Here is a 25,300-nt window from a genome sequence, read left to right on the forward strand (position 1 = left end):
GCAGTGAATAGGTCTGACTGCTGCAGTTGTCGTAACAGACAGTGTGTGGGATAACACGTTTAGCAGTGAGAGTACTGGATGGACAAAGTTAATGGTCAGAGTATACAGTGATTTCTGAGGAATTTTGGCATTTCCTGTTCTCATTAAAGCTGATTATTTATCAAACAGAAATCAAAAATGCTAAATCCCTCAATCAGTTGAATCTGTCGACTGTGACACTGACAGTGTGTATCTGCAGACAGACACGACTCATGGACACGTTCAACTGTGATAATCTTGGTAGTGAAAGTGTAGCAGTAGTTAGGAGTTAATCCCTGAGCCATGCATCACTTGGCTCCACAAGTTCCACTCGCTAATCCTCAACTGGAAACATGCGTTTGTTGTTTGGCTTCAGTTCCAGAGTCAGTCTGCAGTGTGCTGTCTCAGGATTTCCTCCTAATCAACTGAATGCAGCATTAAATAATCCCTAACAATCTAAATACGTTGTATCTTAGAACAATTTAGAACAATTAAAAATCTTTGTGGGCGGAGTTAAAAAGTTGTTTTCCATCTGTTGGCCTTTCAAATGAATCTGGTGCTGGAAAATGATTTAAATATTTTTATTTACTAAGTCTATTAATCTAATTTATTCACAGAGCACTGGAGCTACAAAGGTTTAAAGGTTTGGAGCACAGGACGCTAAACTATAACATGACTATAAAAGTATCAAGTAGGCCTAAATTAATCAGGAACAATTAAAAATCTTTTGTGGGCGGAATTTAAAAGTCGTTTTCCATCCGTCGGCCTTTCAAATTAATCTAGTACTGGAAAATGATGTAAATATCTTAATTTATTTAGGCTATTAATTTTATTTATGCACACAGCATCAACAGAGAGGCCGAGGAAGACGAGGAGCAGGGGACATTTTTCCTCTTTATATACATCTTGTATATATGAAACATCTGTGTTGTCGCTGCATTTTTCTAAACACATCTGTCGCCTGCATCCAGGCCCTGCCTCAGCGTTACACAAAAGACTACAACTACCGAGAAGAACGGCGATGCGCTATGATCCACCTCACACGCAACCTAGCAAACAAATGCTCACCTGACGCAATCAAGCAGCTGTCACAGACTGATTTAGCGCAACACGTGCAGCATATACACCGGTGTCACACTGTAGACTAATGAACAGACAGATTAAACAGAGGAGCAGCTCTGTGTCTCTCTGAGTGTTGATGGAGAACTTGTGAGTGACTGAGTGGGGCGGAGCTGTGAGGAGTGTGAGAGAGAAGAGATGCACACTGGCATGGCTTTTTGGAAGAAGAGTGTTACGTAACGCAGCTTAACCCTTATCAATATAAACCATATTGTCTCAATCTATATCGTGCTTGAAAATATATTGATGTATTGTATATAGTTGTTACATCCCTTAGCCCTATGTGTTATGTCATCCACCTGCAACCCATGCCCTATTAATCAGAATGCTGTTGCTACTGTATGAGAGCAGCAATGATAAATGTGTAAACCTGGCCTGTGGGCTGGTATTTGATATTTGAACTGCGTGCGTTAGGCTAATTAGAGTTTTACAGTGGTGTGAATCAATCTCTCTTTCTCTTGCTCATTCATTCAGTCACAGAGCAGATTGCATATGTGCGCTTGTGGTAGCGTTGACATTGCGGGTGGGTTGTTCTTGTGCATATAAAATAGAATCCTGTCTGCACAGCTGCACAGTTCCATCAGGTTTTACAGCGAACATTTGTTAGTTAACTGAAAAGGTAAAACCTTTTGTTCATGCTGCATTTGGCTGAACTTTCAAGGACCTTTTCGACAGCCTAAAAGTTTATTTTCAACAGAGGAGATAACGTCTTGTCTGGGTTGTAGGAGATAAACTTAGGTTTTGGAAAATAAAATAATCACCTGTCCTTTCAGGGCTTTTGTAGAAATTCAGATTTTAAGGACATTATAAGCCGTGGTTAAAACAATAAGGTGATCAGTAATGCTCCAAACCCAAGGTGAGATGAAAAAAATTGTACCCAGCCTTTACTAAAAGCCCCACATATGCCTTGTTACATGCACCATTCAGTGTTGCAGTTCCTACCAGGAAGATGTATCAATTATTCATATTGTTCACATCATTTTAAGAATAACTTAATATAAGAAGCCTTAAACTGGGGCGAACTCTCGTTCACCTGGTAGAGTGTGCGCCCCATGAGTCCTTTGCAGCGGCCTGGGCTTGATTCGGACGCGCAGCCCTTTGCTGCATGTCATCCCCCCACTCTCTTCTACCTTTCTTGTCCATCTTCAGCTGCCCTATGGTTAAAAAGAACCTAATATAAAATAAAAAATAAAAAAGTGGGCTTATATTTCAAAGCTGAAATGCTATGGCCCGAGATTTCCGATGACTGACAGCTGTTGTATGAGAAACATAATGAGATGTAGGCAAAAGAAAAAAGTGTCTGCAACCTCTATAATGTGAAAAACGTAACATTTTAATTTAGGCACTTACTCTGCCCCAAAAATCTAACCACTTCAGCCCGACAAGTGCACTACAGCAACGGCCTGCAACTGTAACTGCACTGCTTCAACGGGGATGTGACAAGAGTGTCTGTAAGCTGGAGGGAGATGAAAGTTCATCCACCTTTGATATCCACCCTGCAACCTCCATGTTAATTCTTAAATCTCTTAGAGCCCTGAGTGCCACTGCTCGCCATAAATCTTTCACATCAATCCAGGCTAACAGCTAATGACCACCAACGCATCCACAAGTGGGCTGAAATACCAGCCTGCTGGAAATTTTCCCCATTCCTGAGTTACAGAGATGCGTCTAACAGCATTACAGCAATTCAGTGTCAAGGAGCACAGACATGAGGACAACAGAAGAAAAGTAAAGATGGGCGGGGTCAAGCCAAGTCAAGGCTTATTATGACTGAACAAGGTTGGTAAAATCTTTTTGCTCAGCAGCTAATTAGAGGAGACATTAATGAAGAGGTTTATGCTTGGAACACATTAGCAACATCTCTGTCTGCAACATACTTCATTCCTAAATACTCTGATTTTTTTCTAGTCTTGCAAGGGGAGCTTTGTGGGGTACGACAAACCACCCTGATGAGCATTTGTTTCCAACTAGAGGTCCGTCACATCAAATACGTTAAGATAAATTGGCTTCTAGACAGCCTCAAGGAGAAACAACTAAAAGAATCCCGATTACAACAAATAGGAATACGTATTAAACTTTGATAAATCAACACAAATGTTCGCAGTGGCATCATCCATTGGTTTGTGGACTCCCGTTTTGAAGCCTCAAGTTTGGCATTTTGGCCATTGCCATCTTGGATTTGTGGAGCCAGACATGACACATTTGGACAAGGATGGGAGATAACTCTAATGCTAGCACAGTGGATTTACAGTTATGGTTAACTGTGACAATGCTAATGCTAATGCAAAAAACAGGCTTGAAAACCACCAAAATAAAATGTACTGAACAGAAAAGCGGAACATCCTACTGCTTAGAGGGCCTTATAGTACAACCAAACATTGAACAAGACTTTTTTAGGTGACCAAAATGTCAGAGTTGACCCTCATGAACGGAAATCACTGATATAGCTACAGCTACACATTGGCTATGCCTATACTCTCTGAATCTGGGGTTATACCATGGTTATATTACCTAACCAATGCTATCACTGTGGTAGCAACTTGTCAACAGACAGCACCAGCCTGTCACTCAAAGTGACCATGCCCTTAATTATGGATAACTTTCAGCCTAAATAACATTTAAATGTTTGGTTATATAAAAATGTACCCCCTGCACAGTTGTCATAAACAGCCAAGTTAACTACAGAGACCAAAACTGTTTTTTTTTTTTTACCAGGCTGTGAACATGTTTATTTCTGCTGTAAAGTTGTGCATTTTAACATGGGGGTCTATGGGGAATCAGCCTAGTGGCCATTAAAGGAACTGCAGTTTTTGGCACTTCCGCGCTGGCTTTATTTTCCAGCCCTGAAGGTTGCTGCTAGGTTCTGACAAAACAAGTAGATTGGTAGGGTACAGGTTTCAAGCTAAGAGTTTTTAAACCAGCATGCTTCTAGTGCTGCGCATTATGCATTGAACTAAACAAAAAACAACAACAATGTGCATTAAACAAAACCTTGCATAGCTACTTTTGGTAGCTTTTGGTTTGTTTGTTTGTCAGCAGGATGGGAGGGATGTAGCATAAGCTAAGGCAGGACCAATTACATTTTGGAGCGGATCCAAATCAGAGGGCAGAAACACAAATGATAGTTCACATTCATTAATATTGCAGATGGAGCATTTGGCCTTGGTGGAGGTCAGCGCTCTCCGAATCCCCTTCTAGCTTAAAATTTGATTGAAATCCTTCATGTATATGTAAAACAATATCATTGCTCAACCGTGTAAATACTGCATTGCCGCTCATGTTTTATTGCTAGTTTATTTTTATTTTATGGTCCTATTTTTCACTGCTTTACTCGTGTGAAGCATTTATTGACCTTGCTCTGTAAGAGGCACTATATTATCAAATAAATGTACTTACTTCAGTTACATAAAGGCTGTCAAAACCTCTCAAGGATTTAGACTGAACACAGACAAGTCCAAGATGAAAGTGAGACTCAAGAACAAGGTCAACAAAAACAGTCCCATTCTGAGACCAAGCACGACACACAGGACCTTTTAATCCCATTATTCTGCTGATAAATGGTTTTAAACTTTCAGGATTAGGATGGACAAAATATTGACTTGATCATAATGATCAAGGACACAAGAACACTGACTAACCACACACATGCTGCTCCCTCTTTCATACACACAACCTGATCTACACAGGAGCTCCCTCCATCCTCATTCACAAGGTTACAATATATTAAAACAGAGATTTTAAAATTGGCAAACAATCAAAAAAGTCGAGTCCAAAGAAGTTTTTCTAGCCCACCATGCATTCATGAATCTTAAAGAGGACTGGGCATGTAATTATCCGAGTGAAACGATTTGTAGGGCAACACAGTACGGTGCAACAAAGCTACAGGAGCTAAGAACGGTCTGCAAATATGACTGAGCCTTTTCACAATGTGCAGGGACATAAATCATCTTTGCATCACCTTACTGCCTAATTGTATCTTTTGTTATGCTGCTTTGTAGGATGGATCTAAACTGGAAAAAATAAGATAAAACAATAATCAAGATGTTGTTATTTGCATGCAGGTAGCAGCCTATGCAGAAAACACAGAAACAGAACCGAAATAAGAGCAACGCTGTTTTTAAAAGAAAGAAAGACAGGAGCAGATACTGAATGATGGCGAGAACAAAACAGAGACATTCACATCACTACAGTATCTTAGCAACAGATGTATGTCTATTTTGTGCCAAATGGAAGAAAGCGGTGAAGCCAGGGATGGAGACTGACAGAATGGCAACTATTAAGCCAGCTCCAGAAGGAGTGGAGGTCCCACAGAGTCACGTCTAAATCAGGAAGCCTTCTTCTGTTAAATCTTAAATTGCCTTTAATGGCCTACTGGGCAAAAATACAATCAAATTCCTTTCTCTGTCAGGCAGGAAAATTACATTAATGCAGTCTGGCAGACATGTTTTTTTTTTTTAAACCTCTACAAAACAGGGTTTATCACCTTTGTTGATCCTTTGTGTACTTCCCACTGTGAGAACATTCAAGGTACTAGAGTTAGAAATACAGTACAAAACTTCTCCGCTTTCACATTCCGTAACTGTTGTGATATGAAAGTTTTATCTGATACTCTTTGATTGCTGTTGAATATGAATGTGTCTTCATGACATGGCCCCGATCACGCAGCCCACGCAGGATAAACGGTATATAGATTGATGTGCGTAATGTGGAACCAAAGCCCGAGTTCTGCCTGTAAACTTTTAGTCATATGCTGTTAGTTACATATGCAGAGGTTAGCAGGACAAGCTTATTGGCGTGTGAGTCAGTCACAATATGGCAAGCGCAAATGAAACGCTGGAGCTGGAAGACCCGCCTGCAGGATCCCAGTCAGCTACAAGAGCAACAGAGAGAGGTGTATGTTAGATGAGGATGGTGTGTCTGTGTTGCACCAGCGTTGTAGGGAATGTGAATGGAAACACATCCGACATGCTAATGCACATTCATTAGCATCACCCAGATGTGCTGATCACCAAGATGATATATGTTTGGGTGCTTTGAATGTTTAAATATAGCCAATGTGCTAGTTTCATTTTGTATTTCTCTATGTGGTGTCTACAGTTTCATATCATAAGAGATGCTTTTCAGATTTATAGCCTATTGTGACCTGTTGCCTTCTGGGAAAGTGTTTGTTCAGTGTTTGTACAGTAAAGCAGTGTCTGAAATGTTTCTTGTAATGGGTTTGGTCGTGTGTGTCTATCTGTCTGTCCATGGCTAATCTTATACTACTGCACCAATCAGCCTAATATTTTGTGTGTACATATATGATTGTATGTTCAAGGACCTCTTGTGGTTGATAGGCGCTGCCAGTGGCCAACAAAATCACGAGCATAAGCATCGAGCAAAAGGCATCTCTGGCAATTGGCTTTGCTAAAAACAACAAGTCTTACCTAGTCAGTCAAAGGCCACATTTTGGCCTCAAAAACTGACATACATAGAAAAGTTTAGTCTCCTGTTGAATCGGAGCATGTGCATATTAAAGGGATAGTGCACCCACAGATGGAAATTCAGCCATTATCTACTCACCCATATGCCGAGGGAGGCTCAGGTGAAGTTTTAGAGTCCTCACAACACTTGTGGAGATCCAAGGGGAGAGGAGGTAGCAACACAACTTCACCTAATGGAAGCTTACAGTGCCCCAGATTCAAACGTCCAAAAACACATAATTGAAACCACAAAATCTCCGCAAGTGATGTGAGGACTCTAAAACTTCACCTGAGCATATGGGTGAGTAGATAATGGCTGAAATTTCATTTTTGGGTGCACTATCCCTTTAATTCCATACCCGATATGTTATGATCCACTAATGTTAGGCACTATACGGGATGAATTAGTCTCCTTCTTTGTTATCTTCTTCGCCAACTTGGCCATAAGGGAGCCAGGAGGGACGATTCCATCAGGCGCAGCTTCATGTACGTTGTCCAGAGCAGTGCTTCTCAACTTTTTTCAGGTCAAGGGCCCCTAAATTGATCCATATTAGGTCGCTGAACCCCATTTCAAAAGACGTCACTTCAGGGACCTCCATGTGAAAAGATTTTGGTTGGACTAAGGGCACTTTTGTAGTTCTTATAATGAAGATAGTTTACCAAAGCTGCTTGTCGGCAAAATGCTACCTCTGTCTTCAGCAAGGGGATTGTGCCTGTTTTTGACACTTGCAATACTCTCTGTTCGAAACAAAGAATAAATATAAAAAGACACATGTTCGTATTCATTTGGGGTTTTTTTTGTCTGCTGCACTGAATTAACACTGAACCGTGACTCCTAAACTGGAGTGTGAACCAATCGTGACTTCCCTGTATCGTTACACACCTTCTGTAACATCCTTTCACTTCAAGTTTTTATTATAATTTAACCTTATCTTTACACACTAAGTTTGTCATGAGCAATACTACTGTTATTGTAGCTTGGGCTACAGACATACACTCCTTAACAGGAAGTCTGTGTTACAAACTGGGGGTGTGGGGTGTTTGAAAGAAGTGGGCAAATAGGAGACACATGGGGAATCTTAAGAAAGACGCCATTAGGTGGCATAATGGAAAATGTAGGATCCAGCATTTTTTAAGCTTGGCCCACACTGGAGAAAAAAGTCAGGATATTGCGGGCTATGCTGCTTCAATCTGGGAGGATTTTTTTTTTCATCTGTCCCTTGTGAGTCCTCCAACGAGGTAGAAATGCAATAGTTAATTGCTGGAGTACCCTTTTAAAACACTACTACTTTTGTACGCTCTATTTGCCTTTAAGAAATACAACTTTATTTGACCTTCATTCCAGGCTATAGGGGATGAGTAACTGATGGAGGGAAAAGACGATATTTTTAGTTACAGTATGCCTTCTGAGCACCCTTTGTGGTTTAAAATAGCTTGTATAATTGTACAACATGCTTACAATCATGTATTTCCTGCTTTTAAATATTTAATTTTTATGTTGCTCCTATAGCATGCAAAGACGGCAGTTCTATGGTTACACAGGGAAATGCTTGAGTTAGAGCAGAGCCAAGGCACGAGATGTAAGTGTCTAATCAAAAAATAATGTGCTGTGTAACCAAATAGGTGAATGTTGCTGATGTTTGTTGCTGAGCATTGATTAAAACATGTTACAGATTAAAGAAATTAAAAAGAAAAACAGAACTAAAAGCAATTTCTTGCTCTCTCTTCATGAGAGATAACAGAAAGGACCGAAAAAGAAAGATGGAAGATAGTCAGGCTGATGCAGAGGAGTGCATTCAAAATGTAAATGTTTATCTTATAAAGCATATTCCTGTGACATGAACATTCTTCACAACATACAACTATACCGAGTTGTCAGGGCATCATAGTGGCTAAAAATACAGACATAAGAGAAAGACAGGGGTCACAGAGGGGAGTCATGGCCAGGTAAGCTGTGATAGTATTAGACTATGTCACTGGTGTCTCTCTGAGGATGGACCCCGAGACCTACCTGCCAATTTAAGCCCACTTTCAGAATCAGACTTACAACCTTTGTGTCAGGATGTCAAATCATGTGTCGCTTCTCTGCACCACTGCACCGACTGGAGATGGACCCCCAGAGGTTTTCACCAGCAATTCAGCAACACAGTGAACAGTGTATTTCAGGCTTGACTCATTAGCAGCAACCAAAGGTGTCAGACCAGGACTGACATGTCCGAAAGAAGGAAACAACAAGGAAAAAAAATCGCCATGCTGCTGCCTGCTGAGGCCTGTGCAGCCCTGGATACAGAGCCACAACCAAGACCATCAAGACAGAGATTGGAAAAACACCACAAACAAGGCACCTCTGTTTTTATTTAGCTCTGACAGTCAGAGCAGTGAGGCTGAACATGGTCGTACAGACAGAGTGCAGTAGTTCAACATTAGGGCTATTATCTGAGAAGCTCAGACAAGGCTGTGATCAACCTGGTAAAACTTAAGAGTTGAAGCTGAATAGATCTTTTTTTTTTTTTTAACAGCAGACACTTGGACTTGTCAAACACAGGTGTGTAACTAAACACATAATGGTTTTAGCACAGGATTGTGGGTACTGCGCATAATTTCCCTGCAAATCTAGACCTTATAATGCAGGAAATTCATGCACACATTTACAGTATAGTAATTAGAGCTGCACAATTAATTGTACATTAATCACAACCACAATTTTGGCTTCCCACAATTAAAGGGAAATTTCGGTTTATTTCAACCCGTCTCCTATCGTCCTAACGATATGAGGCGGTCTTTGTGGAAAAAAAGCTTGTTTAGTGGACTAACTTTGCACTTGAAGGTTGCCCGTTCACTTACGTTTTAACAGGTCTGATGCTACGGCTGTATCTAGGCTAACGGCTAATATGCTAACTATTATTTCTATGTCACTAGTCACTTGAAACAAATTTAGGACGATAGGAGACAGGTTGAAATAAACTGAAATTTCCCTTTAAATGAACATGATCAACTGTGATACTGCCGTTTAAAATGCAAGCTCTGCTCACAGAAAACTCTGTTGCACATCAAATCAAGTGCTCCTCAAACTGACAGCCAGCCTCAACTTTTGATAGCCGCTACGTGTGCACCCTGCAGCAGCAGCCTGTGAAAAACCTTACTGAAAGTTGCGACAGTAGAGGGGCACAATGAAAATTATCCCTCATCAACCATGTGGACACAGGAGAGAACAAATCATATGCTAAGAGTGCATGAGAACTTGTGTATGCACCGCAAAGCAACACAACCAACCAACAGCAGTGGCAATGATGTTAACGTTAATCCTCAGGATCCCTTAAACATGTGTCAGTAGCATTACTAAGGCGTAGCAGTGGTCCAAAGACATATCTGAGGGTCGAACTTAACATCAGTAAACGAGCTGTAACTACATGATCTTGCCGATCCAGATAACACTACACGGAAAGCACTGATACAGATCTGCCCTTCATAAACACGGCAGGTGTGTCATATTTAAAGGCATCACATAGTGCTGTAAACATGACAACAGCAACCCAAACAGGATTCCAAGCATGCTAAAAATATATGGAAATTAGAGATCATATTGTGTTGTGCAAAGTTGCAGATACACCAAAGCAGTTACTGTGGAAATCAGAGGATTAGGTTTGAGTAAATACAGCCAGTGACAGCTGTGAATGATACTATATTTGACTCTGATCTGGACTATAAAGGTTCTGGGTCTATTTAATGATGTTTAATATATTGATGTTTTCAACATTTGTTACAGAACTTTGAAAATGTCTGTAAAAATTCAAATGCATGCACAGAGAAATATGACACACGAAAGGCAAAGAAATACCCCATCAGGGCTGACTGAATCTTGGCAGTGCAACGGCTCGGCTCAACTCAGGCCCATCCTCCAGCAATAAGAGGCTCTGATGTGTTCAGAACTCTGCGACTGCCTGCTGTCTGTTTGGCATTAGTCTCCATGGCAACAGACCAGACTGTCTGGCTTCAGCATTGCGGTGCTGATGAAGTGGCGTGTTATGATAATAGTGATTGGAAAAGTAAAACCAGGAAATATACAGTACATTTGCACAGATTCTCAATGGATTTCCATTCTTGCCAAATGCAATTTAAGTTAAGCATCCTTCTCACCCAGAGGTGTTTGTGCAAGATGGAGAGGATCAGCAGTGAAAGAGGAGAGAGCCAAATGTGATGACACTGAGGAACTGATAAAGGGAACACTAACAGTAAATATTTGGGCGAAAGAGATAGAGAAAAAAGGGATATATGTGATATCCATACCACCACATTTCACTTAAAGCTGGGATAGGCGGATTTATTTTAGCATCACAGAGTGAAAATCCTACAATAAACTGAGCATACTGTGACTCAAATGGAGAGAAAACTAGACTTCACCTCCTCTCTGACTCTGTTTTCAAGCTTTAGGAAATCTAGGCCATGACGGGAAACTTTCAGAGAGAGGGCGTTCCTGTTGGCTGTTGTGCATGCACCCTTTTGGTGAATGGCTGATTCAATGGCAGAGAAAATTGCTATTCCAGCATTGGCAACTACTGCCTACAATCAACGAAATAAAACACGTGTCAATATTGGAAAAGCAGTTCAGAGATGAAGAGAAAATTTTGCTTTCTACTACCCAGAGCCAAAGGCTCAATGTTGCAGCATCAAGTTCAGGTTTATGTAGCTAATGTTAGCCTCAAATCAAAGCGTGTCTCCGCCTCACTACCTGCAGCTGCAGACCACCTCGCTTGTAGAGGAGCGGGCAGCAGCTCCAGAGACAGACAGATCCAGAGTCAGCAGTCAGCGCAAACCCCAGCTATGGGGGACAGGTCAGCCTCGACTCTCTGTTGGATCAGCAAACTTTCTGTTGCTGCTGTTACACAACTCAGACTTGGCACTGCTTCTGGCCACCAGCCTGCTGTGACACCCAGCACTGGGGTGTTTGCGCTTGCACAATTCAGACCAGTACAGCTGCTGAATGAAGGTCTGTCTACCGAGCTGCTGCCGGCTCTCCTCCCAGGAAAGCAAACCACAGCGGAGGGTAGCGAGGTGAGACTGTGCGGTGGCTAGCAGCTAATTCTTGTCTAATCTGTTGCCTTATAAAAAGAAAGAGAGAAAGAGGGGGCAAGGAGGGGCTGAGTGAATGCGCTGTGTGCAACTGGATGTGTTTTAAACACTGGGTTACTGTATGAAGCACGTGCAAATGTAATTGTCTGGTGGGAGGGGCTTAGGACAGAGAGGGGAGAGCTGCACTTGCAGTCAAGACACAAAAAAGGATTGAAAATACTAGATAGAAAGGTGGATTTTGTAGTGGAGCTCTGTGTCTCACCTTGGCACACTACCCGGCACACTGGCCTCCCTTGATGCCGTCTGGATCTTCTCATCCACTCTCATTGCCTGAGGCCCGAGCCCTCCTGCTGCTATCTGTCCAGCTCCTGGCCGCTGCTGCTGCCGGCGCTGCTCCCGCTCCTCTTCATCCTCCGCCTCCTCATTACCCGGCTTCTCCTTCCCTCGGCCCTCACTTTCATTGTCGCTTTCCTCGCCTAAGATGTCGTCCACCTGTGTTTTTTTAAAAAGGAGCTTCGGTGAGATTTTGTTTTAAGCTTTGGACAGGACCAGGTCACGGGACTTGTTTGTCACTCAGCATGTCACACACCAAAACAGTCAATGCCTCTTTTAGTTTTGTAGTTTACGTTTTAACATCTTACAGCATGCATACATTCATTCCATAACTGCCAAAAATACCCTGGGACTTTGCATATCAACTACTCTAAAGTGAAGATAAGATTAATTACTTTCTCTCCTTCCACTGAATACTAATTAGTTTGGGCTTTTCATTATTTTTGTAAAATATGTCGTCCACCAAATCAGAGCTAACATCGCTAACTTTTGGCAAATTTCATTACATAACTTTCATTTGTATATAATCATGCAACAGACCCAATGAAATGTTCTATTTAATGGATAATGTCTGCTTAAAGTATCATGAGGAGGGACCACTGGCATTAGCCTATTCCCTGGATACACTGCAGATTCCAATTAAGCATCTAATTATAACTGGAAAGTGGTTTCTCTTCTCTAAATAATTGGGTCACATACTGTACTGTAATCTTGGAAGGTGATTAAACTTAGAGCCAACAGTTAACAACGTGCCATTTAAGCAACTAGAGACTTACCAATAAAAGGTTTTTAAAAGAAAGTTTGACATTTTCTGAAATGTTAAATTCGATAAATTGACGCCACTCGTATGTCTGTACAGTAAATATGAAGCTACAGCAAGCCAACGATCTTCTTTGCACAAAATCTGTAAACAAGTGTGGCTCTGTCCAAAAGTAAAAAAAGAAATACTTCCCCTTCTTTTATGCATTAAATAAACAAGATTTAATGTATTAACTAGTGAGACTTTGAAGGTGCTGGTAGGCTGATTTTGTTACCTTTGGACAGAGCCAGGTTTGTCATTTCCGTTTCCAGTCTTTGCGCTACATAGGGATGTCAATTTTGGTTTTTGATAGCTCAACACCCATTAGCCAGTAACCAACCGACTACTTTTTACAAAAAGCCATGAAATACAAGAGGCTCTTTCCTTTTAGTCCGGCACTCGATTGACTTACTGAGGTTCAGTGCAGCATTTCAAAGCACTATCCATTTAAAGGTGGTGAAATTTTAATGTTTTGTCTTGTAAATGTTTTGCTGCCTTTGATTTTGTTTTCTGTTGGCTGAGAGACAGGCGGTGAGCCACATTAACATGCTAAAATATGGTGCCCACTGCCCGCCTGGTCTCCACTGGTTAGCTAGCTTGGGCCCCTCTGCACTGAGCAGTACCCGGGTCGGCGATTACCACTGGTAATGCTGCGTTGCTGCAGAAGCATGGTGGCCATCGTCTGATGCCCCCCAACAAAACCCTTTAGCATTGTTAACTATGTTAGTACCACTACCCTTGCTTACACTGCTAACGCTGCTAACCCTTGCTAGCAGAGCTAACAGTAATGATACAGTTAACAGTGCTAAAGGGGGTTTGCAGTGGGAGGGTGAAAGGGTACAGATGACCCCAGCCTATGGCCAAGGGGGACCCATGGAAAGGTCTATGGTTGACCCTTGAATAGCATCAAGTACAACAATTTACTTATTGACTTATATTACTGAAAATACAAGTTATATGTATTTACATGATACATAAATGTATTTTTATCACTAAAACACATTTAATCATGCCATCTGATGCTCCCACCCCCCTGCAGATATTGTGAAATGGTGCAGTCCATCTGATATTTGGTCAGGTGCGCTATGTGCAAAACTCAAAAGTGCCGCTGATGTAAAAATGAGAGGCAACCTGCAGCCTGACCAGTTAACTCAGAATGCCTCATCAAAAATCAGGAGCTATTAAAAGAAAATGGGTTGTTGCAACAATGCAGGAAGTGGACATTAAAACAAATTGTACAATATAATACTTGAATACAACAAGACCACAAATTACAGGCTCAAATTTCCCATAGAGGTACATCAACAACTCTTGTGTACTCTAAAGTCGAAACTGAAACATGAACATCATTAGCAGTCACAAGGGTAGTCATTATTGCCGGGCAATGGTAATAAATTATATATTGAAAAGGGTGTGATTGATTATGATCACCCCTGCTGATGGAATAATGTCTGGGGGAGGGTAATAAACTCATCACATGAAATTTCTACCTTGAGGAAACAATCCAGAGCCAAATACAACAAGGTTAATCTGTCTCTCTGTCTCTGCTGCCAGCTACTGAAAACAAAAGTGTCACTTCCACCAGCTCATCAGTTTTGTCTTGTCTTGAGCAGCTCATAACTTGAACCGCCCCAAGGTTACCGATCGTTTAGAGCAGGTTAGCCAATTGACAACCATCAGATCAATGGAATGCTGAGGTGAATACTGCCACAGAGAATCTGCAGCCTCTCGTCCATTGACTCATTAGCAGCACATAGCTGAGGGAAAAATGGGATTAATGTCTGCGGACATTCTCTTGGGGAAAGAGCCAGGATCATTATTGGCATCAAGCCAGGCTCATTAAAGCCTCATTGTTTGGTTATTTGGACAGCCACACAGCGCCTTGGTAAAGGTAGAAGGTAACAGTGCCTGAGGGAAGGCTAGTTTGGAAATTAAAAAAAAAAGGAAAAGCTACTTTTGGTTGTCCTCCAATTCCATTCCGGAATTAAATTTAAATAAGAATGACCCCACGGGGCACCAACAAATTACAGGGTAGGATACAAATAAGACAGAGGTTTTGTTTGTTCCCCAAGTGTCAGGAACACACAATTTAAGATTTCATCTCAACACAAATTGCTTTTTTTTTTAAATGCTTCTCCTCTAATGGCGTTTTCCCCATCGCTATCTCCCATGAGCGCTAACTGTTACAATTTATTGGGCCTTGCCTTTGTGACGGCTTCTAGGGATTTGAAAGGAGGTCTATTTTCTGTCAGTACAGTGACAATATTAAGATAGCTGGACACAGTCAAACAAAAGGGAGAGACAGGTGGTCTTTCAGAGAGCAGATTGGCCTACAGAGACAGTGAAACAGTTAAAGGCTTCACTACAATTTTTAACAGATGTATGTATGACTGGCTTCAGCATAATACTTCAGGTAAATCAAAGCAATTAAGCAGGTTTAATCAATGACAAATGGTCATATAAGCAGGTGGATGGTATGATCGAAACATTTTAGTTATGAAACTGTATTTTTGGCTCTCACTACTGCAGACACTACTGTAATATGATCAATGCATTACCTCAAAATTAGTCAACCAGCTATGGACCAATGTGAAGCACTCAGTATATTACTTTGTACATTTCTGTGTCATAAATCACAGAGTACAGAATGCCGAGGTTCCAGGACTACCTAGTGTTTTGACACACTGGTCATTTACCTTCACAACTCCTCTCTCCTTTGTATAATGTGGGATGAACACTGACTGTGTGGGAGGCGAATTTGGGTTTTCTAGGATAGCAAAGGCATGACTGCCCTACTCTCCCTCTGACTGGCTTGTTCTCATTGCCATCGCCAGTTGGGTTGGTTGGGTTTGTTGGGTTTAGGCAACAGCAGTGACATCGGTTAGGGTTAGGGGACGAATGTCAGGGTAAGGCAATCAGAGGCAGAGTAAGGCAGAGCAGGGTGGGTCATGTCTTCACTATCCTAGGAAATGCAAACTTGTCTGAGGCTTCCTTATTGGCTCTCACTTTCCAAACACCATTTTCTGAATGTAAGCCAGTTAGCATAGCTTGCTACCTTCCTTTTTCCAAGTGGAATACAAACTTAACAGCACAATGGGTCCTCTATATGTGTAGATGCTAGGAAGGGACAGAATAATACATAAATAACACAAAACTAACACTATGGGGACATGGTGAAAAAGGGGGTAAATACCCAGTATTCATGTTCACATGCTATATAGGTATTTAATGTGTCAATGTCAAATGTTTTCCAATGAAAGAAGTTAGCACTCAAACCAAAAAAAAAAGTGACCAAAAGTCACTAAAAGTCACCAGATAAGGGTCTCATTTGCATATTGGTAATGTCATCATTAGTGGAAGCATTAAAACTTTGCTGAAATAGATTCAATAGAAAAATCCTCAACAAAACATTTGACTGGCATGAGAGCTATGGCTTATACTAATACAGCACCATATTGTGCTTCCTATAGAGTGGTACAGGGATGACTTTTTTGGAGGCAAACCCAGAATCTAGTGTCACCCTGGTTCCCTTAACAAAAGGCCGACAGGATTTTTCCATTGGATTTCAGATACTCTGGCGCAAACAAAGGTTTATGATACTAAGTTTTGTTCAGCAAGATAATCTTCAAAAATGAGCACCACTTTCATGATTTTTGAAGAGTAAATGTGATCTCCAGAAGTAAAAAGCTAACGTTAGGCTATAAACTACACCGCAGTCACATGACTTCAAGGTCACCACCTTAACAAGGCTGTACAGCTGTTTTCAGCGTAATGACGTTCTGCAGTCTCATTTAGCCACTTGTTAGCAACTGTTATCTTAAGGTGTGTTAATGCTTCAAATTCACAGATCGGGTATTGACATATGTCACATCATAGAACAAAAATCTTTAAGACCTGTGTTAACCTTAGACCTTATTTCAGGATCCTAACCAAAAACCGAATTCAAAATAAACCCACTGATTTTGTGACGAGGGGAACTGGCAGTTTTAAAATGAAACTCATTTCTGGGTTTTAGGACTCATTCCTGCAGCAATCTATCCAGAGAGCGAGAGCATCAATGTATCCATAGAAACTCAATACAACTCCCACAGCGAGCAGCGTCTCCTCTCCCCTTGCCTGCCCCACACCTACTGCACGGTGCAAAAGGAGAGAGGGAAGAGACCCAGTGCTGATGGTGGCAGAGCTGTGGACTGTGACTAATGTAAAGCCCAGTTCAGACCAAAGATGTGATGAATTGAAACAGGCAGCTACTTGCAGTGTGCCGTTCTGCAACGTTCTAAAAACCTACTGGTTCACACCAATGCAACTAGATGAGACATATCATCTCTAGTCAACAACTCTCTGTACTTCTGTTTATTTTGTGGCTGAATATAATTTGTAGCTTCTTAAAATATGAATGAGGATAGTGATAGTGAGATACTGGCTACAGCTGCATTTGTAGTAGTGATGACACAGCAAAAAACATTAACAAAACAAGCATCAGATGGACTGTATTCAATGAATACGACACAATAATATAAATAACCAGCACTAATTAATCAGTCAATGAGAATGTGTGTGGGTGGGCGGGGCATAGGCACATGTAGCGAGCAACAACAGCAACCCACTGCCCAACACCTGCACACCATGAGGACCGAAACCATTTACGGTCATTTTGACTTGGCCAGTGGACTTTACGAGCCGACTGGCTATAGAAACAAGTGACCAGTCTTACATTCTACAACCAGCCGCTGGCGTTTTGACCAGCTGAGTGCCAGGTGACACCATCAGCCGGCTTGAATCGGGCTCAGACTGGCCAATTCGCATCACTGCAACTTTTCTCTGCAACGTTCTAAAGCGGTTAAACCTCGTCGTGAATCTTTGGTCTAAACTGGGCTTTATTCTACGCAGCATTAATGGAAATGTTTTACACTATAATATATTTTTACTTTTTCCCCGGATGGTCTCAGTAAGTCGTTAAATTTATTGCTAGTTGCTTAGTATAAAATAAAGTTGCTAGGAGGGTCTGAAAAGTCACTAAATCTATTGGGAAAATTGCTAAGTTGGCAACACTGCTTCAGTCAGTAGCACATCATGAAAGTTGAGTTTCTAAGCAACGCCAGCTCTCAACTGATGCCATGAACAATGCCCGATCAGAAGCTTGGAGCTTAGACACAACTGGCACTAACATTTCCAAAAATAGTTTTATCTTCTTTTTACAATGGAAAAATTTGTCCAGTAGCTGCAGTATTTTCTTGGACAAAAAAGGAGCATTTACATTTCAGTTTTAAGTAAGGCGTGAAAGTTTAAATGGTTCATTATACTACTTTGACATACTTCTGAGCAAACAGGGCTTTATGCAGAAACAGGAAACTGAATGGAAACGGTTTGTGATCTATTTGTCAGGATACATAAATATCTATAGGGGCAAAACACTTTCATGTTCTGTTTGCATCAGAGCAGCTCTCGTCTGCTGCTGACAACCATCACTGAGGCAGTGTGCAGTGTATGGCCAGTGAAGCCATGTCTGCCTCTGATACTGACCCTTTAAAAACCAATCTATGGTTCACTCTTTCAGGTCTTACAACCTTAGCAGAAATGGAAGCATTAACAATCCCCACAAACACCGTGGCAAACTTCCTACAGCATCCTTTTCCTGGCTGTAATCAAAGGCCATTCAAAGAACCCAACATGAAAGTTTCAAAGCAGAGCATGGCACCCCCTCCAAGCTAGTTTACAGTCAGGTTACTGGTCTCATCACTGCAAATATGCAACCACTGTGAGTTTAGCACAAGTGTGATTCCAGGGCATGGTATTTATTTTTGGCTCAATGCTTCAGTTGCAACAGGATTGTGTTAGCCACGGTTTGTAACTACCCTGCGTTCTACTGTGATGATTTATCTGTTTGGAGGTGCACAACTTTTAAAGGACTGAATAACAAACATGAAGCAGAGGAAGGGTTTTTTTCTGCACTCAAAATTATGGTGATCATCAGTGTATCATATGCCTATTAGGCACCAGATGCTGAATATAATGGGGCTGACATAAACTGACACATCAGAATGTACATCATTCACAGTGAAAGCAGATTAGATGTTTCCTGTCCAGCAAAAGAAATTAAGATTACACTTCTAAACTCTGGACATGGATACTTTAACTTTAGATTCAAATTTGGCCTGAGGTGTTACTCTCACTGAAAGATTTATGTGTGGCGAAAGCAGCCGACAGTCATTCATTTTAAATGAAAGCCAGCAATTAGGAGTAGCTGTTACTGTGGGAGCAGTGAACCGCTGGTGCCCAGAGCAATAAGTTTTAGCTAGAGCTGAGACCAACTTAACGAAGATTTGAGGCCATCTCAGGGATTCGATTAAATTTCTGCTGTATCTTACTCTGGACTAAATACCTGTTAGACTTCAACAGGTTGGAGCTTCAAAATCTACTGATGTTTTTTGTTGGGGTGTAACAATCCATCGCTCTGGATCGTCATATCAATTTAATGATCAACAATCTAATGTCATTGATGCAAAGTGAACAAATCAATCTTTAGGATATGCTTTTATTGTGAAATTCCATGTCATTGTCAAACAGCAGCAGGCAGATAGCAAGCAGCCGAGAGATAGACGATAAAGATAATATTATTTTCTCAGGAATAAATCAGCAGTGTGGCAATGTTTTTGATTTCTGAGAAAATACCGACCAACAGACAAAGCACATGCCATGTGTAAACAATGCTGTTAGCAGATAAGCCACTACGTACCGGCCTGGACGAGCATCTTACTCCACTGACTTCTCTTGAGCAGAACCATTGTAATCAAGTGAGTGACATCATTGGACGGCATCGCCAATGCACACAATGGAAGTTTCCAGTAGTAACAAAATTGCTGATTAAATTGATAATAGGGCTGGGCGATATGACCAAAATCTCATATCACGATATAGCACATTTTAATCCAATGAATAAAAAGTTGACTAGAGAAAAAGAGAGAGAGAGGGCGAGCAGCTGTGGTCGAGCAAGCAAGAAAGTGAGTGAAGAGAGGGAGCGCTGGTGGCGAGAAAGCTGGTGAATCAGATCAATAAAACGTTATTTTCTGATTGTTTCACAGCGGTTATGTTCTAAAGCACAAACACACCCACAACCCCACACACCTCCACTCAACACTGACGCTGTACTCCGCACCACCCGATTTGGTCTGATTATTGTCACCGTCTCACTGCGTTTCTGCGGGGCTGAGCCCAGCAGAACAGACAAAAAGCAAAGAAGAACAATTTATCAATGAGATCTGTGCAAAAGATGGACAGACTCCAAATGACGAAAAATATTGCCGTATAAAGTGTAATTTGCATCACAACGATATAAACGATAGAGCAAAATATTAAACGGTAGACATTTTTCTCTCGTCACACGATATATATCGTCATATCGCACAGCCCTAATTGATTACCTACAAACTTTTGTTCAACAAGTACAGATATTTATTTTTACCCAAATAACAAGCATGGACCTTTTCTTTGAATTCTCAATTATTGCCTCCTCCATTCTGTCTTTCCAACCTGTAGAATATGACCCGCCCACTGATGTCTTCACAGCTCAGGTCAAGGAAAACCTGCTATTTTTTGGTTTCAGCTGTGAACCACATTTTTGGGTTTTGAACCTATTTATTTTTGGTCAAAATGCTCTAAATGGTTCGAAATGAGGTGTGGAAACCAGAGCAGAACCAGTTCCGTGTTGGTGAAAAAGGGGGGGTTTTGGGTAAACCTTTCACAGATGGTCCTATGACCCCTCAGGTGGGGTTTTATATAGAACCCTGTAAAAGGGTTCTAGGTAGAGCCTCTGCAGAAGGTTATACAGGAACGAAACAATCTTCTCCTATAGGACAAGCACCTAGTTTGCACCTTTTTTTCTTAGAGTGTAGTTATTGGCAGCTGTTAGAAAAATCAACTACATACAGTAAAAACCACAGAGCTTCTCATTCAATAAAGTCAGCCAAGAAAAAAACTTTCTGGTATTCAAAAGACAAGGTTTTTCCAAAAGCACAGGTTCACCTCATGTCTGACTTTAAAAGAAAAATATCAGCGTCTCAGAACAATGTAACTCGGTAGCGGCACAATAGTATACCTGCCAAAACCAGCAGCAGAATAGATGAGGCAGGAACCCAAAGTGAGAGCCTGACACATTTCCATGCAGCCAGTCATTCAGCGCTCATTGTTCAGACCAATTTCCGTTTTCGTCATGTTATTGTACAAGGAGCTCATGTCTTCACCACGACTGACGACTGCAAAAATTTGCATAGCAAATTCACACTAAAGGGGGTTTATACAAGCTTTATTCCCTGCCAGAATTATTCACTTCATCTGAGAAAGGTAGTCAGGAGGTGGTAATAGGGCAGACGGTTGATTGCTGAATGGAGTACGACCATTGACATGTCATTTAATGTGGGCTCAGAGGAAGATAAGGGACTGGCATTTAAAGTGAAAGCTCACCTGGGGCCCAGGGGGAGAGAAAATGAATGCAAATGTGAGAAGAGGCAGAAGTGGCGACATTACGACTAATTCAACCCACAAAAGAAAAGTTAAGAAGTTCAAATTGGTGAGGCAGGTGAAACAGCAGCACAAAGACCTCCAATGCCACTGCTAATACCGGTATTCACCTGAGTATGCCATACAACCTTTGTGTCAAAGCCAAGTCCTATTTTGACAGGAACAATTGCAACATCTTTACTTTACCTCTGCCTACTCCTTCCATGAGGGAAGCACTCAAATGTAGAGAATTCAACAATATTTGAGGACCAGAATTCTTAAGCGACTCTGCAAACAGGAAGATATTGGCTTCTTTTTATCATCGTCTCAGAAAGACGTGTTAACACTGCAGCTGAGGTTAGTCAAGGGTAGTTACATAAGGCTGAACTGAAAACATTACTTTGGAAAGGAACAGCCTCAAACATTAAATACTTCAGAGAGTTCATCCAGACAGCTTTTATATCAATGATGTACTTTTCTGAGTCTGTATGGTTCAGAAAAATTTCCTAACCAAATAACTCCTGATAGACTGGATGCTAATTTTCTCTGAGCGAAGACTAAAACTGGACATCTCGCCACAATCAAATGAATGAAGATATTTCTGTCAAGCTGAAAAGGACTGTGCACAAATAGGAACTGACGCAGGGGGAATATTGATAGTGCTTTAGCTTTAGGAACTGATAAGAGTCTGGTTGGGATGATGGAGCGGCTTGTCTAGGAGCAGTAAACTGCAGGTTGTGTCGACATAATGGCTGACTGCACCTCACCCTGTAGCACTGGTTAGATGTCTTGAAACTCTCTGCTTTTTAAACTGTGGCTGTAAAACTCAGTGAAATGCAAGAACATCATCAGGACCATGGACAGCACTGCATTCTTAGCTTACAGGGACAGACTGATGACATCACCATTACTGTGGCATTGTGGGCTATTAAGTATTTTTGTCATTTTCTTAAGCAAAAATGCCAAAACGTTTTAAATCCGGCTTCTCATACATGAAAATGTGCTGGTTGTTTTTGTCAAAGTTGGGCATTTTAACATGGAGGTCTACGGGAACAGACTCACTCTTGGAGCCAGCCTCCTATTTGAGGAAGGGCAATATTTTGGGACTTATGCATTGGCTTCAGTTTTCAGCCCTGGAAGTTGCCGCTGACTCAAAAAAGCACTGTTGCAAGTGTTGTGGTTCCAAACATTGTGCTGGAATGATACCCTTTTTCAGAACTTTACTTTCTCTTTTATAACAAAAACTTGATTTTTAAACAAGCTGCAGGGGTGACGTAGTAGACTGAAATGCAATTCTGCTCCTCTGCTCTTTTGTAATCACACATAAAACTAATCTTCTGTCTCTGTCTGCCTGTGTGTCTATGTGTGTCTGCTAATCTAGCAGAGATACTTAGCTATAACTGTGAGAATATAGAAAAGTAGCTTGACCTGACACCGAAACTGTTGCAGCAGAACGGCACTGCAGCGATAGTTGTGGCTTGCTGGGAAGCCAATGGAGCAGCCTTTGGAGCTCTGTTGCAGGCTTCGACATCAGGGCATTGCCCAGCACTTCTTCCTCTTGTAAAGCCAGGTGTATGGTGCCAAACCTACATTTGGCACCAATGGATTTAACGTGAAACATACTCAGGTCCGTACCCTTAAAAGTGCTTAGTCTGGTGCCTAACTCAAATAACCTCTACTATTTATCTGCTCTGCAAGGCCTGTAAAACCATTTCTCTACATCCCATAGCCTTTACATCTTATCAGAGCTTTGGCCTTTGTGTTGATACTCCCTGTGAAATGAAAAGATGACAAGCAGCACTTGTATCAGGGCATGGCCGCCTGCTCAGCTGAGGAGGAACCTCATACTAGAGTTCAAGTAAATTTGGGACCTCGTTGCAAAGAGACTAATTTAGTTCAGCTTTTAAAATTGACAGAAGCCCCTCTGTCAGCTGAGTCAAATCTGTCAGACCATGTGGTATTTTAAACATGTGAATGCTCAGTTGGAACTGCTGTGATTTTCACACTAAAGCTGTAATCACAAGTCTTTTGCCACTGAGCTATAAAGGATATATATATATATATATATATATATATATATATATATCGGATGGTTCCAGTGGCAGGGGATGGGGCTAAAACACTGTCCTGGGACACCATCCAGCTGGACAAGAAACTCTTATAAAGGCACACATTTTTTCCACAAATGAATCAGTGGTCTATGACCCTATATCTATCTTAATAATATGAGAAATATTCCTTAATAAGCCTTTATATTCTACAGACCCATGCAGAAGCTTGTCCTCCACAGTAACTCCAAGGATTATATCTCACTGAGGATGTGGGAGATCAATAGTTGCAGCGGAGGGAGAGCTAAGTTCACTGTGACTGATGACTTCGCTAGATCTCCTATGATCCCTGGCTTAATGAGCCACGTCTCTGAGGGCCCCTATGGCATCACACATGTCACACCAACACTGACCTGTGTCTAAATCTTCACCTTACCCTGTACAATAATCATTCAGAACTCATTACCCATGAGGTATCCAGATTTCATCTTCTTTTCATTATGCATGTCAGAACATTTGAAAAAGTGATGATTGAAAGGACCGATGAATTAAAATGTTAATGTCACCCCAAAATCACCATTTGTACATCAGTTGTGCTGTGTTACCTTGAATTTGTGGAGAAAACATTGTTTTTCTCGCATGCCTCCACAGGCAACAGCAAACATATTGATTTATCAAGTGATTGGGGACCGAGTTTAGCAACAGCAAAAACATTAAACTAAAAGGAGCAAATGAGTCAAATCAACATTACAAATGGGGAACTGTAATGTTGCGTTGGTGAAGGCTCGCAGTACGGGGATTTTTATTTATTTAACCATTCCTTAGACAGGTATCTCATTAAGACATGTGGTCTCATTCTCAAATGAGACTAGATAAAACTTCGTGCCCACAGGGTGCTACCTACTGGCGATAGCTGGTGGCCACAGAGGGACTTTTCGTGGCCCCGGGCCATTAGGCCATAGTTACTGTCGAACACTAAGACAACACTAAGAGGTGCTGTTTCATAAGATTTTTTGGTGTTCCATTATGTAAGTTAAGACCTTATGTGTCTTATTTTTATCTTAAGTTTCCTTTAGCTGATGTTAGTAACTATTTTATTGAGTCCTCTTTTGGTTATATTTATTTCTTTGATTTGAAACGCACCTAACAGCTCTTTACCCCTGTAGATTCTCCAACCTCTTTGTGTCAATTATGTCATCTCCTTTGTGAACACATAACTTTATTTTACCAAAAACACCTGGTTTTATGTTGCCTGCTTTTCCCTTTTTGAGCTGGGCTGAACATTCATATTTGGTGCACATTAGAACAGGCTGCCGCTCCCATGGGAACACTCCCGTCAGTAAGCGCGCGGAGGCGGACACGTGTATCTTCGGCACGCGGACACGCGCCTTGTCAGTTTCAAGCGGCACAGCGAGAGCTCCGCTCCGCTCTGTTCCGTTAAGTTTAACACGGACAATTAAGAACTTTCTCCTTCTCTCTTTTGATTTGTGTGCATAAATGATTAAGGTGAGAAGCCGCCCATGTTTACAAATTGTGTATGCATATTTGTAAGAATTGAGTGTAAAGCTAGTTTTCCTTTTGTTTACCTCCTGCACTGAAAATTAAAGTATCCTCTCGAACCTGATTCTCTGGCTGGAATCATTTACTCCACAGTTGTTCTACCCACACCAGTGTGTCCATGAGGTCTCCTTCCTCACATTGCTCAAGCCGCAAGCTGCACTTGTGCGTGTGTGTGCGCTGCTGATATTATGCGATGTCAATCATGCAGTGCGGTGGGAATTTGACCACCGTTTTAAATCGGCATATTTTAGACTGACCAGCCGGTCGCAGGTCATGGCCGATCACGTGAAAACTGGCCCAATTCTGAGCACTGCTGATAAATCGGTGCAAGTCTAATTTAAAGAGCCAGACACGGATTATATCAAACATGGGGTACTGACTTAATGGACAGCCAA

At 41.4% G+C, this 25,300-nt stretch overlaps 1 protein-coding gene across 2 annotated transcripts in view; it reads right to left on the reverse strand.

The window, feature by feature from the left end:
• Nucleotides 1-25,300, reverse strand: part of ctdp1 (CTD (carboxy-terminal domain, RNA polymerase II, polypeptide A) phosphatase, subunit 1) — a 107,211-nt gene that overhangs the window by 45,175 nt on the left and 36,736 nt on the right. For both annotated transcript variants that reach the window (XM_050035423.1, XM_050035422.1), the window contains exon 12: nt 11,932-12,161. In XM_050035423.1, coding sequence (XP_049891380.1) covers nt 11,932-12,161 — 230 coding nt within the window. The remainder of the gene's footprint in view (nt 1-11,931; nt 12,162-25,300) is intronic.

Source organism: Epinephelus moara, chromosome 22, assembly GCF_006386435.1.
Source record: "Epinephelus moara isolate mb chromosome 22, YSFRI_EMoa_1.0, whole genome shotgun sequence".
In the NCBI taxonomy this organism is placed as follows: domain Eukaryota; kingdom Metazoa; phylum Chordata; class Actinopteri; order Perciformes; family Serranidae; genus Epinephelus; species Epinephelus moara.